The sequence below is a fragment of the Lepidochelys kempii genome, chromosome 4 (assembly GCF_965140285.1).
Source record: "Lepidochelys kempii isolate rLepKem1 chromosome 4, rLepKem1.hap1, whole genome shotgun sequence".
NCBI lineage: Eukaryota > Metazoa > Chordata > Testudines > Cheloniidae > Lepidochelys > Lepidochelys kempii.
In genome coordinates, this window is record NC_136383.1 from 43,463,265 (window position 1) to 43,488,026 (window position 24,762).

The 24,762-nt window shown below is 39.5% G+C and overlaps 1 protein-coding gene across 1 annotated transcript; it reads right to left on the reverse strand.

The window, feature by feature from the left end:
- Window positions 1-1,582: 1,582 nt before the first annotated feature.
- MFSD8 (major facilitator superfamily domain containing 8) lies at window positions 1,583-24,700 on the reverse strand. The gene is made up of 12 exons (XM_073341097.1): window positions 24,385-24,700; window positions 19,043-19,134; window positions 17,906-17,949; window positions 15,716-15,956; window positions 15,292-15,405; window positions 13,957-14,101; window positions 12,025-12,083; window positions 10,171-10,279; window positions 8,340-8,474; window positions 7,553-7,656; window positions 7,209-7,468; window positions 1,583-4,387 (listed from the first exon to the last, which is right to left on the reverse strand). The coding sequence occupies exons 1-12, from the start codon at window positions 24,555-24,557 to the stop codon at window positions 4,181-4,183; spliced, it is 1,683 nt and encodes a 560-aa protein (XP_073197198.1). The 5' UTR covers window positions 24,558-24,700; the 3' UTR covers window positions 1,583-4,180.
- Between the last annotated feature and the right edge of the window lie 62 nt (window positions 24,701-24,762).

Consider the following 24,762-nt stretch of genomic DNA (forward strand, 5'->3'; position numbering starts at 1 on the left):
TGAACCTATCTTTTAAATAAATTAATATGGTTGACATTAGTGAATGGCAAAACAGAAACCAGTTAGCCTTTTGATTAAAAGATATACACAGGGGCCTTTGTGCTCTATCGAATGGGTTTTAAACATTTATATCTATTCATAAGCTTTATTTTTAATCAAATTCATGCTTTAAAGAAATTCCTTTCACTGTAAAGTTGTAAGCTACTCACTCTTTCAATGTAGGTTTCAGAGGAACAGCCGTGTTAGTCTGTATTCGCAAAAAGAAAAGGAGTACTTGTGGCACCTTAGAGACTAACCAATTTATTTGAGCATGAGCTTTCGTGAGCTACAGCTCACTTCATCAGATGTTTACCGTGGAAACTGCAGCAGACTTTATATACACACAGAAATCATGAAACAATACCTCCTCCCACCCCACTGTCCTGCTGGTAATAGCTTATGATAAGCTATTACCAGCAGGACAGTGGGGTGGGAGGAGGTATTGTTTCATGATTTCTGTGTGTATATAAAGTCTGCTGCAGTTTCCACGGTAAACATCTGATGAAGTGAGCTGTAGCTCACGAAAGCTCATGCTCAAATAAATTGGTTAGTCTCTAAGGTGCCACAAGTACTCCTTTTCTTCTTTCAATGTACAAATCTTTCAAATTTATGGTATTGTGAAACAAAACCAAGACTTATGATTTAAATTGCTAAGCATACTACCTTTCTATTAAATATTGTAAAACACTTAAGTCTACCCTTTCTTCATATTAGGAAATGCATTTTCTAACATTTAACCTACCTCCCTGTAACATTGGAACTTATGTTTTTGTCCTGAAAAATTCTCATGACTAGGAGTAGCATCTGTTTTAGATCAAGTCAAAAGTGTCTTTAAATTAACTGGAGATAATGCAATGTCCCTCTTCATCTTATCATTGTATTGTTCAATTCTCTTTATTGGTAAGTTTATTGGGAATACAGGAAGCATTTGTATGCACTGGGGTCTACAACTCCCAGCCATTAAGGCTAAGTCAAGTCTCATTTGTGCTCAGATTTTTTTTTTTACTCACTTTATTCTGTGGTTCAGTCCTGTTAAGCATTCTGTTTTTGATTGAAAAGGGAAAGATAACATTACTTAACCTCTGTGCTGCTTCTAAAGTCTCTGCTTCTCAGATCAAAGCACCCTTTGAGATGTTCTATTACAGCTGCTCTGTTACTATTCAAGATCACAAATGGCTAACATACTTTTCTTATAGGTCAGCTAAACCAAACAATCTTGCTTTGAGTTCTCTGTAGCATAAGATCATCTCCCTTACAATGCTTAAAGCCACACCAGCTTTCACTTTAGACGGGGGCAGGCAAACTTTTTGGCCTGAGGGCTGCATCAGGTTTTGAAAATTGTATGGAGGGCCAGTTGGGGGGGGGGAAGAGAATGGCCTGCTCCCCCCTGGACCCCTATCCCATCCAACCACCCCTTCTCTCTAGCCTGACTGCCCCTGACCCCCTCCACCCCTAACTGCCCCATCCAAACCCAACCCATTCCCCACCCTCTGACCACCCCAACCACTATCCACCCCCTGATCACCCCCACCCTGCCCCTCAACTGTGTGGCACAGAGCAACTGGTCAGGCCAGGCTCTGCAGCTGCGCTGCCCAGAGCATTGCGCCGGCAGTGCAGGGAGCTGAGGCTGCAGGGGAGGGGGAACAACAGGGAAGGGGACAGGGGAGAGCCTCCCAGGCCAGGGGCCAGACAGGAGGGTCCCACCAGCTGTATGTGGCCTGAAGGCCATAGTTTGCTCACCTCTGCTTTAGACAGCATTTATAACAACAACATATAGAGAGGTCTGCCATTCCAGTAGAAAATTTACCAAAAGTGAAGAATGCTTATCCTATTTCCTCAATGCCCTTATTAAAATAAAGAGATCATATACTATACACTTATGGTAGCTGTATCCAGCTTTGGACATATGTATGATCTACCTGGGATAACACTGGAACATCCTGATAGGGGTTATGCAATTGAAACTGGATGTTGCATTTTTAGCTAGAAAAAAAAATTAACTATATGCACAAATAGGTAATACAGGATAGATAAGTAAGTCTGTTAGGTGAGAATGCATAGAACAAAACAGGAAAGGTCCATTAAGACTGACAGTCTTAGAGAGAGAGTGCTCTAAAGAAGTGGTTCTCAACCAAGGTTGTGTGTACACCTGGAGGTGCATCAACTCATCTAGAAACTTGCCTGGTTTTACAACAGGCTACATAAAAAGCACGTGAAGTCAGTACAGATTAAAATTTCATACAGACAATGACTCGTTTATACTGCTCTATATACTATATAACAAAATGTAAGTACAATATTTATATTCCAATTGGTTTTATAATTATATGGTAAAAATGAGAAAGTAAGCAATTTTTCAGTAAGTGTGCTGCAACACTTCTATTTTTTTGTCTGCTTTTATAAGTAAGTAGTTTAAGTGAGACGAAATTTGGAGGTACTCAAGACAAATCAGACTTCTGAAAGGGGTACAGTAGTTTGGAAAGGTTGAGAGCCACTGCTCTAGAGCTCATTTTCTTGTGACTCAAGGAAGGACTCAATTCATAAATATATACACTGAAAATGCCATCTTTTGAGTAGGAGTGTGCTATACAGCTATCTCTAACTCATGTTTTATATTTAAAAGTTAAGTTAAAAATCTAGTTAAGATACTTTAAAATACAACACTACAAGCTCCTTGGACACTTGCCACAGAACTAGCAAAAGCTTACACTTCAGGATATGTGCCCCATGGCCCTAAAGAACTACTTAGCATGTATAGTGTATGAGGTAATTTTATTAACCATAACATAAGTGACAATATTTTACTATAATAGTATTAATCATATTCCTCTTTGAAAGCTAGAACTTACTCTTGGCTTTAATCAGAAAGGTGGGTCATTGAGATCCTCTGGGTGTAGAGGGCCACAATCACAATTTCACAGCTCTTCCCTCAAGAGAATTCTTAACATTAATTGGTTCTTATTTTATTAGCTAGTTTGTGCTGGAATGCTTAAAGTATCCTATTCTGCAGTATAGAAGTATCTTTGACAGCAAGCTCCTTTCCTATTTTAAATGCTCTTGATTCTGCAGGGGGAATGGAAATGTTGACCTCCCTTTGGTCAGCATTTAAAGTAACTTTACTTCAGTAGTCTGTGTTCTAACCTTGGCTTATAGATACTCAATTACAAATTTAATGCTAAAATCAGGGTACAATTAGACTTAAGAGCAGCCATGGCTCTTATTTCAGCTAACGAGGGATACTTCTCTTGTTTGAAATACAGTTTAGAACACAATTCCTATCCATTAGTGAATCTGATTTGATGTCTTTTCATAACTTTACTATTTGATTTATATAATTACACAACTGCAATCTTGAACTTTTATGCATTAAATTATGATCTGCAAATAACTCATTTTAGACTGGGATTTTCACAGGAAAATAAGAGTTAGATACCCCAAACCCATTAAAATTAAATGGGAGTTGGACACCAAACTCAAAGATGTACCTGTGAAAATTCCAGCCTCGGTGTTTATATTTCAGCTTACATCACTCAAAGTTGTTTGAATATTTTGAATAGTTGCCACCTGTATCTATTTCACAATAAATTACAGGTGTCTTGTTAGAACAAAATGTTTGTTTTTCCTATTAGCTGTTGGTTAATCTGTTGAAACAAGCTACATGTCAGAAAACATTCACTTATTTGATTAAAAGAGGTAGGTGTTTTGATTCAAAGTGCACATGGCTCAGTCAACTTTGTAGTTACAAGAAGCTTTAGTAATCCTGATTCACAGAATCAAGGCAGCATTTTTTTTCTTTTTAAAAAGGGTGTGCTTACAATATGGCCACTATACTTCTACAACTGGGGCCTACGGTTGCCATTTCATTTAACACAAAGGTCTGACACTTTTGGAAACTACAAACTCCAGCATGCACTACGATCAAACATAGCTTTCCCATTTTTGCTATCAAGGAAGAATGCAATCTCAGAATAATTGCATTAATCAAGATGTAGCAGTGAATACAGCATTAGGCTATGCATGCTTCACAGGCTGCACTGCTCAGTTACAAGTAAAGCTCTATGGCCTGTAGTAAGGCACCCTTGTTTAAAAACAAGACAATTACATATTTCTAATTTTCATTTTACATATCTTAAAAAACAATCTACCCTTGCATTGTTCCATATCTGACTGAAAATGCAGTAAGTTTCTTGTACACTGCTTCCAGGAGTAAAAGGGAGAATACAATTATTCCACAGATTAAGCTGAATGCCCAGCGAGGTCCCCAGTGAGTATATATTTGGCTCACAAATACTGGGCCCAGTATACGTGCTCCACTTCCAGAGGCAGTTAACCAGCCCATGTAGACACCCTGAAAAGGATCAAAGAACTGTGGTTAAGAAACAAACAAACAAAAAATTTAATTTTCATCGGTTACTCTAATTACAATAGAAAATATACATAAGTTAAAGAAAAGCCATTGCTCATTTTTTTGAACTGTTGGTCTATTGCTTTTTTTTAAAGCAATAAGAGATAAGCAGTCCTAATCAGATGCCTAGAGAGATATACAGTAAAAAGACAAGTTCCTGTTGAAAGATCTATTTTATAACAAGATGCAACAGATGGATGAGAACAAAACAAGAGAAGATGGAGATAAAGGAAGCAAGTTACCTATATTAAGCAGTGATCTCAGATTACCACCTGATTAGCCATTGTAAGCTACTAGTGTTTTATAGGCGGCATGACAGAAATGAAGCTAAAGGAAAGAAATGAATAAACTGCAGCTATCTAAATCTATCCCTTTTGATAGCATGGACATATGTTCACATTCATATTTATTCTTTATATTGCTTCACTGGTGTGAATGACGTTCCCCAGCACTGATGATTAACATCTAATTTAGATATAACAATGGCACACTTTAAATCATAAAAATTACAGGAAAGTCTTGGAAGCGATAGATTGATATTCTCTCCTTATAGTGTAATTTTTCTTTTTCATGAACGGATTTGTATTAAACATTAAAAACAGTTAAGATCACTGGAGACTTCTCTATTGTTGCAGAATGCCTCTGTTGTTGGCAAAAGCAGCAAATTTAACCAATTCTTCCTACAGCTATGGCTGCAGAAGTGAAAAGTAGCCATAGCTGTAGGAAGTGTTAAGGTAAATATCCAAATAGTTATTACTGCAATGTACTGCCATACTGCAATTAAAAAAAAACAAACAGATTTTTAAAAAAATTCGATGACTTGAATTCAAGACAACTGACTACCAATCTGGGCAGTAAGAAGGAACTGAGGGGGGTCTGCGGCAACTCTGCCCTTTCAGCCACCATGCAGCAGCGGTGGACTGCTCAGGGTACATAAGTTGCCCCAACAGGTACCACTTTGGGAAAAATCTGACTCTGGTGTACAGGGCACAGACACCTGAAGTGGAATGGACATGTGCAATCACTTGAAGAATTAAAAACATCAAACCTGCCAATCTTATTAAAAACTCAACTGTCTTATTAAAAACACAACTATCATTCTATCTCCTATCCTTCCTCCCATTCCTAGACAAAACTGTTGAATACCATTTGGCAGCTGGCAACATCCTGGTGACTTCACAATTTTCAGATGAAGATATTTAAATTTAATCTTTCAAGTGGAAGCACAAGTGTAGAAAGCTAAGTGCTACTTTTGCATCTTTCTTAGTGTTTTGAAGTGGCCCAACTGCATGAAGGAAACCTAATAAGTTTGACTTCACATACCTGTACCTTTGGAAGTTAGACCCCAGGTGTTAATTAGAGGTGTGTGGAGACAGAAAAAAACCCCCAATATTCTATATCTAGCTCTCTTTAATGCTATTTTCTATGTCCTTAAGAGCAAATGAACCTTTAGTTCCATTAGTAAAATGTTTAATATATTGAAGTAAAATAACATAGTTTAGGTTTCAGAGTAGCACCCGTGTTAGTCTGTATTCGCAAAAAGAAAAGGAGTACTTGCGGCACCTTAGAGACCAACAAATTTATTTGAGCATAAGCTTTCGTGAGCTACAGCATCCGATGAAGTGAGCTGTAGCTCACGAAAGCTTATGCTCAAATAAATTTGTTAGTCTCTAAGGTGCCGCAAGTACTCCTTTTCTTTTTGAACATACGTTTAGGAACACAAAAAGGAAGGTCGTATTTACAGGATGGGGCACTATATTGTGGAAACCAGTAATTCCGTAAAGAGCTTAGGGGCCATGGTGGATAACTGCTAAACATGGGCTCACAGTCTGATGCTGTGGCTAAAGTTAGCTTACAAGATTCTTGGATGCATGAGCAAGGCAAATGTAAAGAAAGAGCAGGGAGCTAGTATTACCTCTGTATACAGCATTTGCAATACCATTACTAGAATAATGGGTCCAATTCTGGTATCCACATTTCAAAAAAGGATGTTGAAAAATTGAAGAGGGCTCAGAGGAGAGCCACAAGAATTAGAGGACAGGAAACCCTGGCTTACAGTAAAAGATTTAAGAAATTTATTTAGCTAAACAAAGAGAAGGTTAAGAGGTGACTTGTTCACAGTCTATAAATACCTACATGGGGAGAAGATTTCCGACCATGAAAGGCTCTTTAATCTAGCAGACAAAGGCATATAACAAGATCTAATGTCTGGAAGCTGAAACTAGATAAATACAGTGCAAATTTTTAACAGTGAAGATAATTAATCACAGGAACAGTTTATCTGGGGAGCTGTTGGATTGTCCATCACTTAATACTACTATAATCTTAGGATCCCTAGTCATGGACTTGGATCCCACTGTGCTAGATGCTGTACAAACAAGACAAGCATATTTTTTAAAATAGCATCATAGTACAACCACAATACAAGGGTCTGGGGCAGGAATTATTGGGTGAAGTTCTGTGTCCTGGGATATGCAAGTTAGATTATCTGATCATTCTGGTCTATGAATCTAACAATTTTCTTTAAAAAAGTTAATTTTAGCAGATGTTTTAAATGGGTATGTTGTGTGTTGATAAAGAGCATTCAAAAGTAGAAAAAGTCATACACATTCATTGTCTTCAAATGTCTAATAAACAAGAGGATTCATCCCATAACCAACAAAGCAGTTTTGATCCTAAAGACCAATGGAACAAACTATGCCATCAAGTATACATATTAAAGTAATAGCAAAATCTGAACAAATTCCCTAGTTTTCATGCTTACCTGAGGCTTTGGTCCTAGAATTTTTGAGTATAACGTATAGGACATGACATTACAGGCTGGATAGCCCAACCCTATCAGTATATCAGAGGTGATATACTGGGCCAGGTGGATCAATGGAGTGTACAGGCACCAGGGCTGCACAACAGAGCATCCTGTTGGCTCTACTGTGTGATTGGATGGTAGTTGTGTTGTTCGGAGCTTCCAGAAAGGTGTAAACATTTCATTGAAGATGATTCTGGGAATGGAATTATTCTTTATATCTGTGAAATTAAGCAAGGGATCCCATTTTAAAAAGATGTTAATGAAATGCTTAGACTACAGCTGAGCGTTATTTATAATTATACCTTCCCACTGGATATTTGGTAATTGTTTTCCCCAAGGTAACAAGATAAAGAATCCAACCAAGACAATCAGTAGGCCTCCATAGAGTATAGCACGTTCACCAGTCCTGTTGAATAATGAAAACTATAACTAAATAATACATATTTATGACCAAATATTTCTTTTTAAAGCAATACCTAAAATAATCTACTATACACAAATACAAATCCTGTACAACTTATTCATGTGACTAGTCCCAATGATTTAAGTGGAACTATTTGGTTGAAAGAATTTGGCATATTTACTTTAGTCTAGAGAAGAGAAGACTAAAGGTAGACACAACAGTTTTCAAATATGTAACAGGTTGTTCTAAAAAGGTGATCAAATTGCTCTTGATATCCACCAGGGGCAGGACAAAGTAGCCGGCTCAGTTTGCAGCAAGGGAGATTTAGATTAGATATCAGGAAAAACTTTTTATCTATAAAGATAGTTAAGCACTGGAACAAGTTATTTAGGGAGGTTGTGGAATCCCAGTTCTTTGAGGTGTTTAAGAACAAGTTAGACAAACACTTATCAGGGATGGTCCAGGTATACTTAATCCTAAAACTCAGGGCAGGGGGATAGACTAGGTGATCGCTTGAGGTCCCCTTGTAGCCCTACATTTCTATCATTTGCTAAAATAAGATGAGCAGAATTTGATTCAGATAATGAAGACCTGATCTAAAGTTCCCCAGACTTTTGTGAAGATAATGTAAACAGACAGGAAAATGTTTAAGATAAACAAGAGCAAAAACCTAATGAATGACTTACTTCTTAGAAACTACTTTAACCACCATAAAGACAATGACTGATTCAATGCCAACTGCACCAAGGATTATTCCATTATAAAAAACTGCTTCTTTCCTGGTCCAGGAATACATATCCATTGTCAATGGAGTAGCTATGCTAGGCAGCAAAAAAAAAAAAAAAAAAAGAGAGACATATTAATAAAACCTGTACAAAGGTTATCCCAGAACAGCATCATCCATATATTTATTCTCTGTAGTATCAGATATGGTCAAACAGAAGGCTTCCCTCCTGACAGACAGACAAGAACACGTATGCTGTTTATAACATCATTTTGTGATGCATCACTTATAACAAATCCTCTGGGCCTGACTTTCCATTCCATTATACCAATTCTACACTGATGTAATATGAATTATTTCAATGGATTCACGGTGGTGTACAACTAATACAATGGAGAGGAAAAATCTGGTCCTTTGCATGTAAAAGATAAATATGTAAGGCTGAATAGTAACTTATTTATGGTGTTCAAGGTTTAGCTATACAGCTGTAGTTACTGTTAATGGGATATGTGCATTTGTTTCCTTTCACAAAGCAAAGAAAATTTGGCCATTATGTTGTAGTCACCAGCCCCTTTGCCACTGCGGTAAAATAGATGTTCACTTACTAAAATCCCTCCCATTCATTTCTTCTCCTTCCCTTCCCTTTACTCTACTCCACCAAATGATCTTCAATTGTAGTGATCTTCAATCTAGCAAGAAAGGCTGGACACTATTGCCTTCAAAATTATGCTTTGCAATTCTGTTTCCATATAGCACTTCCAGCCTTTGTCAGTTCAAGTGAAAAAAGCAAACTTAAGATTCATCAGAGTTCTATTGCATGCAGCCACAAAATCAAAAAAATCACTCAGACGTAATTTACCACTGTATTCAGGAAAAATTGCTACACTTTGTCAAACTGAAGTTTGAATGGAGAGGTTTTGTAAATATCAAATACATTTTTATAAGAGGTACTCAGTAGGGAATAGAAACTTCAGATATGTGATATTATAGCTCAAAATTCTGCACACAAGTTTATCCCTTCAAAATTATGTCAGTTTACCCATTTTAAGGTAGAAGAGTCATCTCAAACAGATGTATATTACATTTTCTTATTTTCGCCCATTCATTTATGAAATCCCCTATTATTATTGTTAAGTACTGACTTATCCTTTTTCAAATTTAGTCTGCAGTCACATCTCTTATTTAACATAGCTAGATACTTTAATCCTTAAGGATACCAAAGTACTTTGCAAACTGCAGCTATATATAAGAATCATTTCAACCACTACTGAAACAAGTCTGATGTGGAATGCACTAGCCATTTACAAATGCACTACAGGGCTACACAGTTTTTAGGACAGGAGATAAAGGACAATGTATCCAACTGAAAATATTATTTCCCTTTTAGAGATTTGGTAGATAGAATTAAATTACCTCTATTGAAATCTAATGCGGACATTGCGGTTTACATCTCAACTCGTGTGAGGAATACAATGAAATTTTCAATAGCCACAAATGTTCAGCAATTTGGGTTTACATTTCATTCAAAAGTTTAAATATAACTGTTCCTTATATAAAAATACTACACAGTGATACTATGTGTTAAATTAATATGCCACACTAAATGGAAAATATCGTACAACTCAGTTTTAATTATGGCTTGTTTTTGATAAGGTGGGATAATTCTTATTAATATTTGCAAAACATTAAGTTATAGTAATGAGTGCAACAGAAAAGCCTATGAGCACTTTATGGCTTCCAAGAACTTTACAAACATTAATTAATGAGTAACAGAAGACAATTGGTAGACTTACGTTTCAAAGACAGCAAAAACAAACAAGATGACAAAAAAAAGAATGTTGGTTGCTACAACAGCAACCTGGTCAATGTTTCCTTGGGCATCCTGATCCACATAATCACTTTCTGTAAAGAAACATAAGAATGAACTAAATTGCAAAATTAAGAAGTTTTACAATTCAATTAATGAGCTCTAATATTACTCTGGGGCTACAGGTATTAATAATATTATGCATATTGTGCATTGTGACAGAGTGCAGTGTGCAAACAGGAGAACCTGCACTCTAATCATTCAGTTATTACTTAGTTCCTCTTGAGGAAGCTGATGGGGGAATTAGTCAATCAGGCTGGCTGGTTGGATGGTCTAAGGAGCCAATTACCCCATCAGCCCAAGGCTGATAAAGAGACAGAAAGGAAATGCCAATAGAGGAGAGGGAGGAATAGGGCTAGCTGGGCCTAGACACATAAGGGGAATGGAGGTCTCCCACCTCTTAAGCCCTGGTGAGAGGGTCAAAAGCTAGGTTAACATTGTAAATACACTGTTGCACGGGGATTGTTGTGAAAAGGATGGAGGGAACTCAAAATAAAAGGACACTGTGATGACACAACCACGGAAGGCTGTGCAGTTTCTGCAGGAAGAAGGCGAGAGAGGAGCCATGCCCCATGACATGAATCTTTCTGGGTTTGGGTATAGATATATTTTGGGAGTAAATTATTTTTTTTTCATTATTTTTTTTTTAAAAAAAAGAAGTGTTTACATTCCAATTCCCCTTGACTTACATTTAAAAAATTGGCTCTGGCTAAGAGCAAGCATGATTTGAATGATAGTGGAAAGAGTATTCACCATTTCCTAGAACATATGTAAATTACTGTTGATTTCTCCTTATTTGTAAGGGACAAATATTAAGTAATCCTGGAAAATATTGAAGATCACACTAAATAGAGAATCTGTTTCTTAATCAGCTTCTCCATAGCTCTATATCCCACAGATGAATTCTCAAGCAACAAAGGGCCCCAGCAACATCCTCCACAATAAATTTTCAATGTGGAAGAAATGGTAAATTTCAAAGATTTTTGTTTGAATTTGATAAAAACTGGATTTTTCAGATTGTTTGCAATGATCTATTTTTATAACTTAATATGGAAAACTATAATATATGGCACTGAAATAGTTAGATTACCAACATAATGTTTCCTTTTAAAAAGGGGTTTATGATTAGCTGTCATTTTTCATAAGATAGTATAAACCTATCCAAATGAATGGGATGTGCACATCATTTTAAAAAATTGAACTTTGCACAACAGGGTACACAAATGCTGTATGGTAGGTAGGAGCTGCACCTTGTGCAGCAAGAATTGTATGTGAATTGGTTACTAATTTAACTTTATTTATATATATATATAAAAACACCTCTAATTTAAACCGAGACTTGTGTAACATTGATTTTAATAGGACTCTAAATTATAGCTCATACACAGTAAAACTGCATAATATCACACAAAATTATGTATACAAATGGTGGCTAGGTATAGCTGATAAGAGAATCATGTGATCAGTTGGAGCAAGTAGTTCGTTCTCCATGTCAATTTAATCCTTGGTTTCCGTTCAGATTGTCAGAACCTGACAATTTAGAAGGAACTGTACTGATCATTAGCTCATCCCACATATACTATCACCAAAACAACATCTCGATGGTAATAACTGTTTCAGTACCAACTTGGGCCAGATTTCAATCAGACTTGTTCAATCCACCACCCTTTGTAATATTTCTAAATGAAGGGCTGACTAATAAAAAAAAACAGTTTTATATACAATATGATCGTAAATTAAAGTATCATAGAATGTGTCAGTTTTCAAAGAAAAATATTACCTTCTGCTTCAAAATTGATACTTTTGCATGGTCTTCCCATGTCATCCACTTGATGTTCTCTAAAGATTGAAAACTGTTCTCATTAGCAAAGTTTACCCAATTCATTTCTTTTGTACCAAGCCACAGTTACATTTCTAATAATAAATAATTGGTACCATCTTGTACCTTAACCAGTCTTCACACTTTTAAACACTATGTGCACACCTTAGATTTCACTGTAATCAATACAAGTCTGGATACCACCTAAGCCAATTTATAGATGATCCTCTGTGAAGTTAATATGGCACTCCGTTTTTTGTCCCATCTATTCAAGATGTATTTAAAAACAGTTTCCACCAAAGCCACCAAACCCAAAAAACCAACCAAACAAAAAAAAACAAACTAGCAAAATTTGGATTTAAGGCCCCAATTCAGGAAAGCATCCCTATTCATGAAAATTCTTATGTGTGTGCTTAACTGCTTTCATGAATCAGGGCCTGAGACTGGCCCAACATCTCTGAGTCCGCATTGCTGTGCCTTGGTACTGTAAAACATAGGATCCTTTCTCAGAAGTGCAGAATACAGTGATTTCAGATATTGGTTCTGTTCAGCTAAAATTCTGTGTGGCTTTCTATGGTGGGAATAGCCCTACAAATTGACATATATTGGCTGTGCAATGGGATAACCTATTCAAATTAGCACATATGCACCAAAATGGCAACATACAAAATAAAGTGAGCTCTGCAGCAGGGAGGTACAGACGGATAGGAATGTAAATGATTTCCGGGCACCCTGCATATCGATAACTCCATATGCCGAGTCCAATCCTCTCCCTCTTCTGTGGCCACCCAAGCTATTGAAAAGTCTTATAGCACTAAGCCTGGAATAACTCTCCAGCACAACATGTGGTGAGGACCAACTATCCATACATACCTGGAAGAAGAAGGGAGCAGTGAACCTTCTGATTCCACTAGAGTTGCTATTCTGCTGAATGCACCCTAATCGCAAATATTCAGGTAGTACAGACCACCTGAATGGAAAACTACAATAGGCCTCTCTCCACCACCTGTATCTGCACAATGATGGGGTAAGTAATCTTTGGGGCGCATGGCTTGGTTTTTTTCCAGAAATGATAGACACAAAGATATGCTTTAGGTCACATGGCCCTTTTATAGTTATTCCCCGAGTAAAAGCTAGGCAAAGATTCCAAAAAGCAGTTATAGCATTGGACTAAGGATTTTCCTGAATTGGGGCCCTAGTGAAGAACTCCACCTACTACAGAAGCTTCATGAGCCAAATTGCTATTCAGGGCAATGAGACCGGATGGACTTCAACTCCATCTCTATCTCTGGAAAGGGGGTAAGTTTTGCTGGAAACATGACAAATACTCATGTCTCAATTATTCGTTCATTGTCAGAGGGTGAAGAGCACCATGCAATACATAAAAATAAAGACAGTCCCTGCCCCAAAGAGTTTATAATCAAGGAGACAGACACAAAGACAGCAAAGTCTTTGCAGGTCAGCAGCTATGGAGGTTAATTTGAGCTGGGCATAGCCCTGTATGCGTTTCAAATTCTATATACAGTACTAGGTATATCAAGGCTGAATTACTGACACTTGCATCCATAACGGTTTGCATCTCAACCATACATCACTAAGCTTTGTTTACTAAAAAGTGAGGATGCATGAGTCACAGAAATTAGCCACTTTGAATAATACATTAAAAATATAAAGTCTTGAAAGTGCTCAAGATGTAAAGATTATTATTCTAGTTCTTTAGGATAGTGGTCATATTATCGCTATGTTCTTTTGAAAATGCTATCCTTTACTCTTATAATTTCAGTGGATTTTGATAAGTAGCCAAAAATTATTTTCAACAGTAGTGGAAATATCCATAAAAAAAAATATCCACAATATTCAAATAAGAAAATGTTTTTGTTTCTATTTAATTACCTGAATATGGCAAAGATTAGAATAATATTGATAATGCCTAGGAGAGCTCCCAGTAGAACTGGTGCTGTGTACATATTCACCTGGAGATCAATGATTTCCCACATCACTCCTTTTTCTCCAATCAGAGAGAAGCAAGTCTGAAAAACTTAAGATAAAAAAAAACTACCTCAGGAAATTCAAACACTAAAATTATTAATGCATTATCTTTGGGGAATCCAGTGCACAGTCATCTGATGGATACCAGTGGGATCCTAACTATCTGGAAATACATGCAGCTTGTAGAACATACAATCCTCAGAAAGCCATATGAATATACTCAATAAACAGCAGTGTGACACTAAGAACAAGTCAGCTGCACAAGGCCAAGAAAGGAAAATTATCTAGCTGCACACCTACCATCTACTTGTGATTCTCTATAGTTAAACTGGATGTGCTAACTCCATCTACCCTCCCTTCTATAGGAATGTCCTAGCGTGGGATGGGGGTATCCCTTCTCTAGGCCCAACATAACGGAAACAGAAAAAAAAAATTTAAACACTAAACAGGTGATGAGTGGGAGCAAGAGTGTGTGTATATATGTAAGAGCTCCTCCCCTGCCTAGCCTATGATCATCAGGAACTTGGCTGAGTGTCTCTCAAAATGGAGAATGAGAAGGAAGAATGCACCCTGTATGCAAGTCATTCAGGGACACTGCCTCTTTGGTTGTGCAAACTCTTTAATGCTACTTCCAGGGTTGATTGACAGCTAGCCACCCACAGAAAACTCTCACTCCCTGAGATATAAGGAGATGTACTAAACATGCTCAGCAGCCATAATTTCTTGTGGTAATTGGGCATGGTGGAGTCTTTAGCTACTTACGGAATGAGGTCAGGCTTGCACAGGGACTCAATGCCAAACTCTCATCACCATAAATAAGGTACAGCTAGTTTGCGAAGTCTTTATGGACAAGTAACTACTGAAGCATTCTGGAGATCCCTTTTTTTTTTTTTTGGTGATTTTCTGAACACCATCAACTAATTAGCAATGGAAGTTACAGTCCAAACCTACTTTGTTAATCCAGTTACACCTGATAAATTGCCACCAAAATTACAGTGAACAGAACTGTACTCATAAACAATTAGATTTTTTTGGACGTAATATCTACATAGCTACTTATGGCTAAACCACAGCAGTACGCAAATATATTCAGTTTAATATTATGACAAAACATGCTCATTTTTGTGCACACTGCTGCTGAGGAGATTCCCAGCCCCAAACTTAATGTCTGATTTTTTCCTAAATAACAAAAGGAGCATGATTTGTTTTGGAGAGATGAGGAAATAAGAGACGTTGTACCTGGTCCTAGTATGAATCCCGTTGCTTGACAAGCACTGGTGTTGGCCATGGCACTAGTTCTTTCTGTAAGAGAAGTGGCACCAGCAATGTATGATCGAACTACTGCTACATTTCCTAAAAAAAAAGATCAAAATGATACATTTAAATCTCCAGTCACAGTTAGTTCAATTCCTCCCCACCCCCATACCAAACAAGCAGTTTACTAATGGTACTCAATGTTTCTCTATTATATGCACACAAGAAAGTATATAATTTTGTAGGTCCGCACACAGGGTTAGCGAACTACTTGTGTTAATCATTTGTGAAGATATTATTTGCCTAATAAATTATTTTGCTTAACATAACCATAAAGCTTGTCCTCTCTTAGGTAAGACACAAAATAAATTAATTAAAACTTCAGTGGTTTAAATTCTGCTGCAATTACCTGCTCCAAACCCCACAAGGGCACGAGCAACCAGCATATAGTATTTGTTGTGTGAGGTAGGTAAATGGACATAGGCATAAAGGCAGTTAGCAGCCACAGAAATGGCAATTGAAACAACAAGTGGTTCTCTTCTTGGCCTGTAATTGGACCATAAACCAAACAGAGGTGAGGCTATCATTTGTCCAAGACTGTATGAAGCAATAATCCATCCCAAGAAACTTGCATCTGCTGTCAGATCAACCTGAAGAAACAAGTAAAGTGATTTTAAAAATTACAGTGTGCTATTCATCATATCAACAAAAACAATTTTGGAATCAGTACCCTACAACATGTAAGATTCTGTGCTATACACTGTATCTCTAAAATGCGGAGCTTACAGCCGAGGGTCAGGGGGCACTAAGGCAACATTAGGCCATCTTTGCACCCTCCTGAACCTGAAATGCTCTGGAGGCTAGAGAGACCCCCTGCATAACTTTCAATGAGGGCCTGTCTCAGCAGCCTCCCCATGCTGCCGTCATGATCCTCCCATCCACAGCACGCTTTCTATGCTGGAGATTATGAGGGGGTCTTTGGAAGGCAGTCATCCCACAGTTCCTGCACCAGGGGACTTCTATGATGGCCAAAACCAGACTTTTAAGGGTTCCTTTACACCACTCCAGCCCTTTTACATGATGTAAAGAGACTGGAGCGAGGATGAGGCTCTCCCTCATCAAAGCAAAAAGACTGTAGTATCATAGTCCTTGACACATAATGATTTTTAATCTTCAAAGTTCTGTAGAAATGTTATTTTTTTAAGTCTGGACAACTTGTCCAACATACAGATAAATAGGATTCATGTAGTATATTTACAGCTTTGCTAAAAGTCCTTTTGGGGAAAACAAATGATCTAAAATATCTACAGTTTTCTACCAATTTACAATATAACTTGAAGTGAAGTAAGACTGAGAAACCTAGTGTTTAAGGATTGATAACATGAACCATTATTAATTGGTAAATTAAAGGACAGAATTTATGTGGAGAGTTAAAAATTGTCAGAGGCTAGGAGAGGGAATTTTCAGTCTAGTCATATGCTTCCACTTATTGACTTAATACAAGTGTTTTGGTTTCATTGTGAGAATTTCTTACAAAGTGTAATGTTTTCTACTGTACACTCTATAAGCAGAGCTCATGTCTCTCTCTCTGTCTGTATAGTGCCTAACACAATGGGATCTGAATGGAACCTACTTCAATAAAGTTAACAAAAAATAATACCTATCCCCAAATGGCCTGATTTTATTCTAATACTGTTTAAAACTGCAAGATATTCACGTTTACATCTATGTATTGCTTTGGCAGTCTTTTCTAAATAAATACAGTACCACAAATTTAATTAAAAGTACAAAAAAATCAACATGCTACATGGTAGTGCAAATTACTACTGTGGAAGTAAGGATCAATCATTAAAAAATATCAATACACTATTCCTACATTAAAGTGTGATACAGAAAACTAATTACCGTATATACTCGTTCATTAGCCTGTTCGTTTATAAGCCAACCCCCTCAAGATGGATAGGTAAAAATAGTAGAAACTGTATGACCCTTTCATAAGCTGACCTATATTTCAGGGGTTGGCAAACTTTGGCTCCCAGCCCGTCAGGATAAGCCGCTGGTGGGTAGGGACATTTTGTTTATGTGGAGCGTCTGCAGGCATGGAGCCCCTCAGCTCCCTCTGGCCGCGGTTCCCCGTTCCCAGCCAATGGGAGCTGCGGGAAGTGGCGTTGGCTGGGAACAGCGAACCACAGCCACAGGAAACTGAGGGGCTCCATGACTGCGGACACTCCACATAAACAAAACGACAATGTATTAGATACTCAGTTCAATGATTTCATAGAGTTTAAAATCATCAAATTTTGATGTAGACCTGTTTATAAGCCAGCCCCTGCTCTTTGATGCATCACTTTTTTACCAAAAATATTCAGCTTATGAACAAGTATACGGTACTGAAAATGCAATATTTAAACTATTAGGGGAGTTTAGATAAATAAGTCCCTGGTCCATCAATTAGATCTATTTCTGTATAGAGCTTGTTGAAGGATTGGGCCTTAAACTGCAAAGTCCCTATATACCACAATAAAGTTCTAACAGTGATTTTACATTCTAATAGAGCAGAAAATAAAATCATTAATCATCATCATTAAAATTTACAAACCTTTTGCAGATATGGCCATACTGACATAATTACAATTGAAAAACCTGTGATGTATTAAAATAATAAAAACAAGAAAACAGAATTGGAGTTACTTTACATTGCTACATGTAATCATTAATCAAGTACTTGAAAACTGATATTATGGGGCTGATTCTTCTGCTTTTTAAAAATACTGTATTCTCAAACTGAAGCTCCACATGGCAACCAAAAGTACCATGGTTGCCATGCTGGATTGAAGAACAGTAATTGCTTTTCAGTTAGAAGAACTCTTATATAAAATAAGGGCACCACACTACGCAGATGTGTACAAAAGTTAAATGCACTGAACACCTAGAGTGTGATCATGGTCCCACTGAAGTCTATGTAAAGGTGTTTTCCTCAATCCATATCAAGGAGTAGAGTTCTCAAAGAAACAGATTTTCTTGGTATCAAAAACTAATTTTACATTTAGATTTAATACTTTCTTCAATCCTTCATCACATTAACCAACACAAAAGTCAAAAAGAAAAGGAGTACTTGTGCCACCTTAGAGACTAACCAATTTATTAGAGTATAAGCTTTCGTGAGCTACAGCTCACTTCCTCAGATGCAACTTTTATTAGAGTATAAGCTTTCGTGAGCTACAGCTCACTTCCTCAGATGTACTCCTTTTCTTTTTGCGAATACGGACTAACACGGCTGTTACTCTGAAACCTGACAAAAGTCAAAGATATGCAGATACCAGAAATCAATTGAACTCACAATTTAATGAGTTTGGCTCTGGGGTCAAAGAGGAAACTGTTCTGCAGTTAAAGATAATTTTGATATATTGGGGAAACAAAAAATACTGTAATGCCCCAGGAGGAAAAACATCTGCAAGTATATGTATTTTAAAATCCAATATTTGAATTCCAGCATCGCAGAGAAATCCTCATTCATTAATACTGATGCTAATTCCTTCCTTTCAATTCATTAACCTTATTTTCTCTATTCACAAGTAGTCACTGCATTTTTATGATGTATAAAAGAAAAATAACTCTAGTAAGGGAGCAGGAATAGTTTTAATATACAAACTTCGTAGAATTCTCAAACCAAAAGAACATATCCATTGTACAAATAGTGTTGAAATTCTGCTGGATGAATATCAAAATTACTTACCTACACTGCTGAGAAACATTGTAAGATACATAATACGAATGGACCTCCACCTACTCCTGTAATGCTGTTGGGTTTCAACAACATCCCCATATCTTGAACAACAGTAACAAAAGAAGAAGAAATCTTATTTTGTTGTTTAGCTCTTAGTGAAAAATTTTTCAGCCTAAAGGACATCAAAAGCATTTTTCATAGGTTACCTCTAATTTTACAAATAGAATATATATTTTGTAGCTTACACTGTTCTAACTGTGCAATGAAGAACATTAAAACACACATTGTAAATGAGATTGATTTGTTTCTGACATAAAGCTCATCTTTTGATGAGACAGCAGCGTGCGCTAAATGGCTTACCTTTTCTAAAAATAATGTTTACCCTATTTTCTCATGTTCTATTAATGATTGTTACAATAAAGTCACATATAACTCAGCAATATTATATACCTAATAAATATGTCTTCCAATATTTTCCTCTCTGAGTTGCAGCATTTTGTGGTACGTCTTGCTGAAGTGAAAGGCACATCACCTATCATAGAACATATTTGCTTTTTGGCTCTCGCTTCCCTATTAAACTGTGGTAGCACTGAAGGGAAAAATCAGAATGTGATATGCCTTTCACTCACATGCTCAACAGGGCCCTAAAATGGCAAAACGACAAATCTATTGGAAAACTGCACTTTTGCCCATGCTGCATTTTTCTTTTACAAGTAAATTCAACGTTCATACAACATGCTAAACTGGCATCAGTGAGACTGATTTTTGTTTGCTTATGCCTAGACCCTGAATCCTGCAAGCCATTCATGTAGGCAGACTCCTTTGTCTCCACGTAGGCATAAGGGTTTATGTGCAACAGATTATAGAACCAAGGCCTAAATCATGACAGCAAAACATTCCCTTTCAGTGTTATGAATTTAAGAGAAAAATAAAATTAAACCCTAACAACTGAAAATGACTACAATCAAAAGTGAACCTGACAAGCCTATTTTCGTTATTTCCAAGCTTTGTGAAGTGCAAAATGTAAACAAACAACATAACTGGTGAAAAGTTAATTTTTTAGATATTTTATATTGGAATGTTAAAGTACTGTTATAGTTACATGAGCAAGGATTTATTTTTATACGATGTATGCTGATAGTATTGTTAGGATACAGATATTCAGGCCTGTCTGTAAAGGCCTATGCGCTAAGAATTTAGGTGTATTCTTATCACTTGGCTAGTTATAGAGGTATAAAAGAGAGAATCAAAATCACTGTCTGCCGGTGTAAGGTCCTTCTCTTACTGTGACAGTCTGAGGCCCTGTTCTTAGGCTAAGGCCTTTGGCAAGGTAGCAGAGGCAGCCATAAGCTGGGAAGGGAAGGGTCACATCCTCACATTCCAAACTAGTCACATTGAAATCAGGTGCTATTGGGCTGTTAGGAATACAATCCTGTCCTGATAATGCCTAATGCCTCCAGAGAAAGGGAAGTGCCTAGAAAATGTAAAAAAGGAAACTTAGTTTGATAGCATCCTGTCTGGCAAGAACTCACTTATCAATAGCTGGGATGTGAAATCCTCACTTCTGTATTGTTTTGTCATTTTGTCTCACTTTGCTACTGTTTGTCTGTATAATCTCTCTCTGGTTCTGTGATTGTTCCTGTCTGCTGTATAATTAATTTTGCTGGGTATAAACTAATTAAGGTGGTGGGATATAATTGGTTACATAATCATGTTACAATATGTTAGGCTTGGTTAGTTACATTTCAGAAAAATGATTGGTTAAGGTATAGCTAAGCAGAACTCAAGTTTTACTATATAGTCTGCAGTCAATCAGGAAGTGAGTGTGGGAGGGAAATGGGAGCAGGGAATGGGGGTGGGGAAATTGGAATCATGTTTGGCTAAGGGCAGGAATGGGAACAGGGATACAGGTGTAAGGCTCTGTGGTTTCAGAGCTGGGAAGGGGGACATTAAGGAAGGAAACTGAAATCATGCTTGCTGGAAGTTCACCCCAATAAACATTGAATTGTTTGCACCTTTGGACTTCAGGTATTGTTGCTCTCTGTTCATGCGAGAAGGACCAGGAAAGTAAGTAGGTTAAGGAATAAGCCCCCTAACAAGTATCTCTTGAGGATCTGTTTATTTTTCAGAGGCAATAACAATTGCAATTTCTTCACAGGATTCTTCTGATTAATTCTATTCGGGAGGAACCATCTCTGTTATAGGTACTTTGACCTGGTCAACGCAGTTTTTGTATTAGTATAGCTTTCACTTGGCGCGGTTTTCTTTTTTTGTTGTTGTTGGGGGAGAGGGGGGAGGCGGGTGTTTTTTTTTTTTTACCAATACAACCTAATGTGGATGCAATTGTGATAAAGGTTCCTTACACCAGTATAACTGTATCCCACTTTTTTCCAGCATACCTGAAGCAGTACTATTCATGTGTACAGATAAGTCCTTAGAAGATAACTATTAATCACTTCCGGAGATAAGTGCTTATTTAAGCTTCAGCCTTTTGCTGTGAGGGTGGGGAAAGACACATGCCAGATACTGATATACAAAGTGCTGTATAAAATACCTTGATGAGAGAACTACAGAGAATGAGGGAGTTATGTGTATTATTTTTTCTAAATATTTCAGTTTCCTTGTTTGATATCCTGCCTGACTGTATAGAGTTAAATCAAAGGAGGCTGGTGAGGAGAAATCAAAGAGGAAACAAAACGGTGATAGAGAGAATACCCTTAACAGGAACAATAGTGGAAGCTTTTAATTAGCAATACCCATTCCTGGCTTCATTAACACTAGCAAGATTTACTTTTCCCAGGCCTGAGTTTAGACTAAAAGCGGATACTAAAACCTGATTGAAGTGATTCTCAGCAGCTGCCCAGGCATGAGACGCTAACAAGAACACACAAAAGTAGACAAGAATGCACCAAAGTCATCTGCTTCTCCTAACCTAGAGATGGAGGTAACTGGGCTGAATGGACCACTCCAAGGCTCGCAAGGAAACATTAAGGTTTAGAGAGGGGAAGTATGCACACAGGCCTCTATTGTTTTTACTCTTTGCTCTGCATGGTACCTACCTTTGGATGAATAAAACAATGTGAACAGTTAGCAACTTCCCAGCACCAGCTGAAACACTCAGCAGCCTAGGGATCGCAGTGAACAGGTGCAAAAGGGAGGGGTGTTGCAGGGTGTGCTGGGAGTTGTACTTTGCATGCCGCTGTGTTCCACTAGGGCCCTGGGACCTGCGCTGCCAGCTGCACTATTAGTCCCAGAATGCCTCGCGCCATGCCACCAGCCACCCCAGCTAAAGTGGTCAGAGCCGAAAGGAAACTCCAAACAAGGAAATCATCTGGTGCAGGCAGAGGGTTCCCAGTGCTAATCCCGCTGTATTCCTCTCCCCCTTGGAGCTCCTGGTTCCCCCCACCCCTGTGTCTCACCCACTCTCCTGGGGCAGTGGGGAACTAGGGGCAACTGCCCAGCAAACGTGATGCCCAGGGGCTCCTGGGCACTGTCTCGACCCTGCACTTCACAGTGAGAGTTGCTTGTCTGTGGTCCCTGGGAGCAGGGTGGGCGGTGACAGTGGGGATGGTCAGTGTTGGCTGCCATGCCCCCTGCCAGTGGGAATGCCCAGAAACTGCCCCCCTGCACTCCGGTGGGGGGGAGGAGGTGCAGCCCAGTTTTGGGGCAAGTCGGGGTGTATGTGGGAGCTGGCGGCGACTCCGTGTGGGGGTGTAGGAGAAGCAGGGTATTAAGGTGGGGGTGGGCGGGCGGGGGGGGGAGAGAGGAGGGTGACAGCCCTGGGGTGAAAGTGTTTGGGGGGGGGTGGGGTGGGCAGCAGCAGGGAGATTGAGGAGAGCCTTTTTTAGGGGGTTAGTTGCATGGGCAGGGGACAGTAGGAGGGACAGGGTGGGGGTGAGAGCCCAGATGTGAAGCTTGGGGTAGGAGTTTAAGGCTGGATTGTGATACCCTTTGTGGTAAAGTGCGTGTTTTCTCTCCGTGGCCCTTTCTCCCTGCAAAAGATGGGCACCAGCAATTTTCCTCCCCACACTCCGCCCCAAAGTTTTGTAAACATTATTGTACCAAAGTAGAAAATGCAGCTTTCAAAAAATGTATTTACGAAACATAACTGTGGGTGGAGGGGGAGATGGCAGGGAGATGCAGGTGCAACACCACTGACTGCTACATTCAGGCTTAATATGGCTCATAAGTGTGCTAATTAAGCACTTGCGTTCAAGGCCCCAAACAGGCCCTGAGTGTTTAAAGAAAAAAGACAAAACTAACAAACAACCCCCTCCCACACAAACCAAATTCAGTGGTATTCTGGGTACATTTATGTTAGCCCAGTTTGTTCTTTACGGACTGAATGGAGGTCTCAGTGTGTCTTCAAGTATCTTATTTTGTTTTTGAATAAAAGTTTTCATCCCCATCCCGGAAATACCACATTTACTATGGCATTAATGGTGCTGTCACGCTGGGACCACCCTTGGAAGAGGCCTATCACAACCACATGGGCGCCCACAAATATGTTTGGCGCCAGGCCCACAAAAAGTTAATCTAGCCCTGAACAGTATCTGGGTGTTACCTGGCACAGGTATTTCCCCACCATCACAGCAAAAGGCTCAAGTTTAAATAAGCACTTGTCTGCAGAAGCAATTAATAGTTCTCTTCTAAGGACTTATCAGTAAACATGAATAGTACTGCTTCAGGTATGCTGAGTTACCACTAAGCGACCACTATCACAGATACTGTGATACAAAGTGCTGCGCTGGGACGGCGATTTACACTTCGCCTTCCCTGGGAGAAATGAGCCAGCGGCACAGACTCAGTTTGCTATGAGCGATATCCCAGTAGTGGTGGCACTTGGGGGGGATACCACAACCGGGCTATTTGACGCAGTCAGGGAGGAGCCTAGCAGAGCCGACTAAGTGAGTTACCCTTAGGGTGACCAGATGGTCCGATTTTATAAAGGACAGTCCTGATATTTGGGGCTTTTTCTTATATAGGCTCCTATTCCACCCCCCACCCCGTCCCGATTTTTCACACCTGCTGTCGGGTCAGCCTAGCTCCGCGAGCTGCCGGCTGGGGAAATCTCCCCCTCCCACGCGCCCCGCGCCTCTGCCCCAGGGCGGCCGCTGGAGCCTGGTTTTTCGCTACCACGAAGCGACCCAGGCGAGCTGGGCACAACCGGGCTGAACCAGAGTCCAGGGCGCAGCGCTCCACAGCCCCTGGCCCAGCCTCTGGCTGGGGCGCCGGCGGCAATGCCCGGCAGGACAGTATCACCGTGCGGGCGGGTCGGGGGTCCCCACCTGCCAGCGGCCGCAGGGTCAGACGGGCCCGGGAGCCGGTAAAGACCGGTGCGCGCGGCCTACCTGCTCTCGTCATCCCCTCCTGAGCTGAGCAGAGGCTCCTGCCCGTCGGCAGCAGCGGGGACCGCGGCCATGTCTGGCGCCCAACACAAGCTCCACCCCTGCCGCCGGCACCAGGCAGGCGGGGAGGAGGAGCCTCCTGCCCCTCTCCCCGGTAGTGCCCTCGCCCCGCCCATGACGCCAGCTGTTGTTGTTCTTCCCGCCGACACCGGCGGCGTCGCTGAGGCGCCGTTATCCCGCGCTGCCCTCACGCGCTTCCTTTCCGTTAGCGCCGGGCGGCCGGCGGGTTGCAGTCACGTGGGATGGTAGGATGCTCGAGGAAGGGGGCTGCTAGTCACGTGTGACCTTTGATGCTCGCAGCTAGTCTCCTCCCTGGTCCGC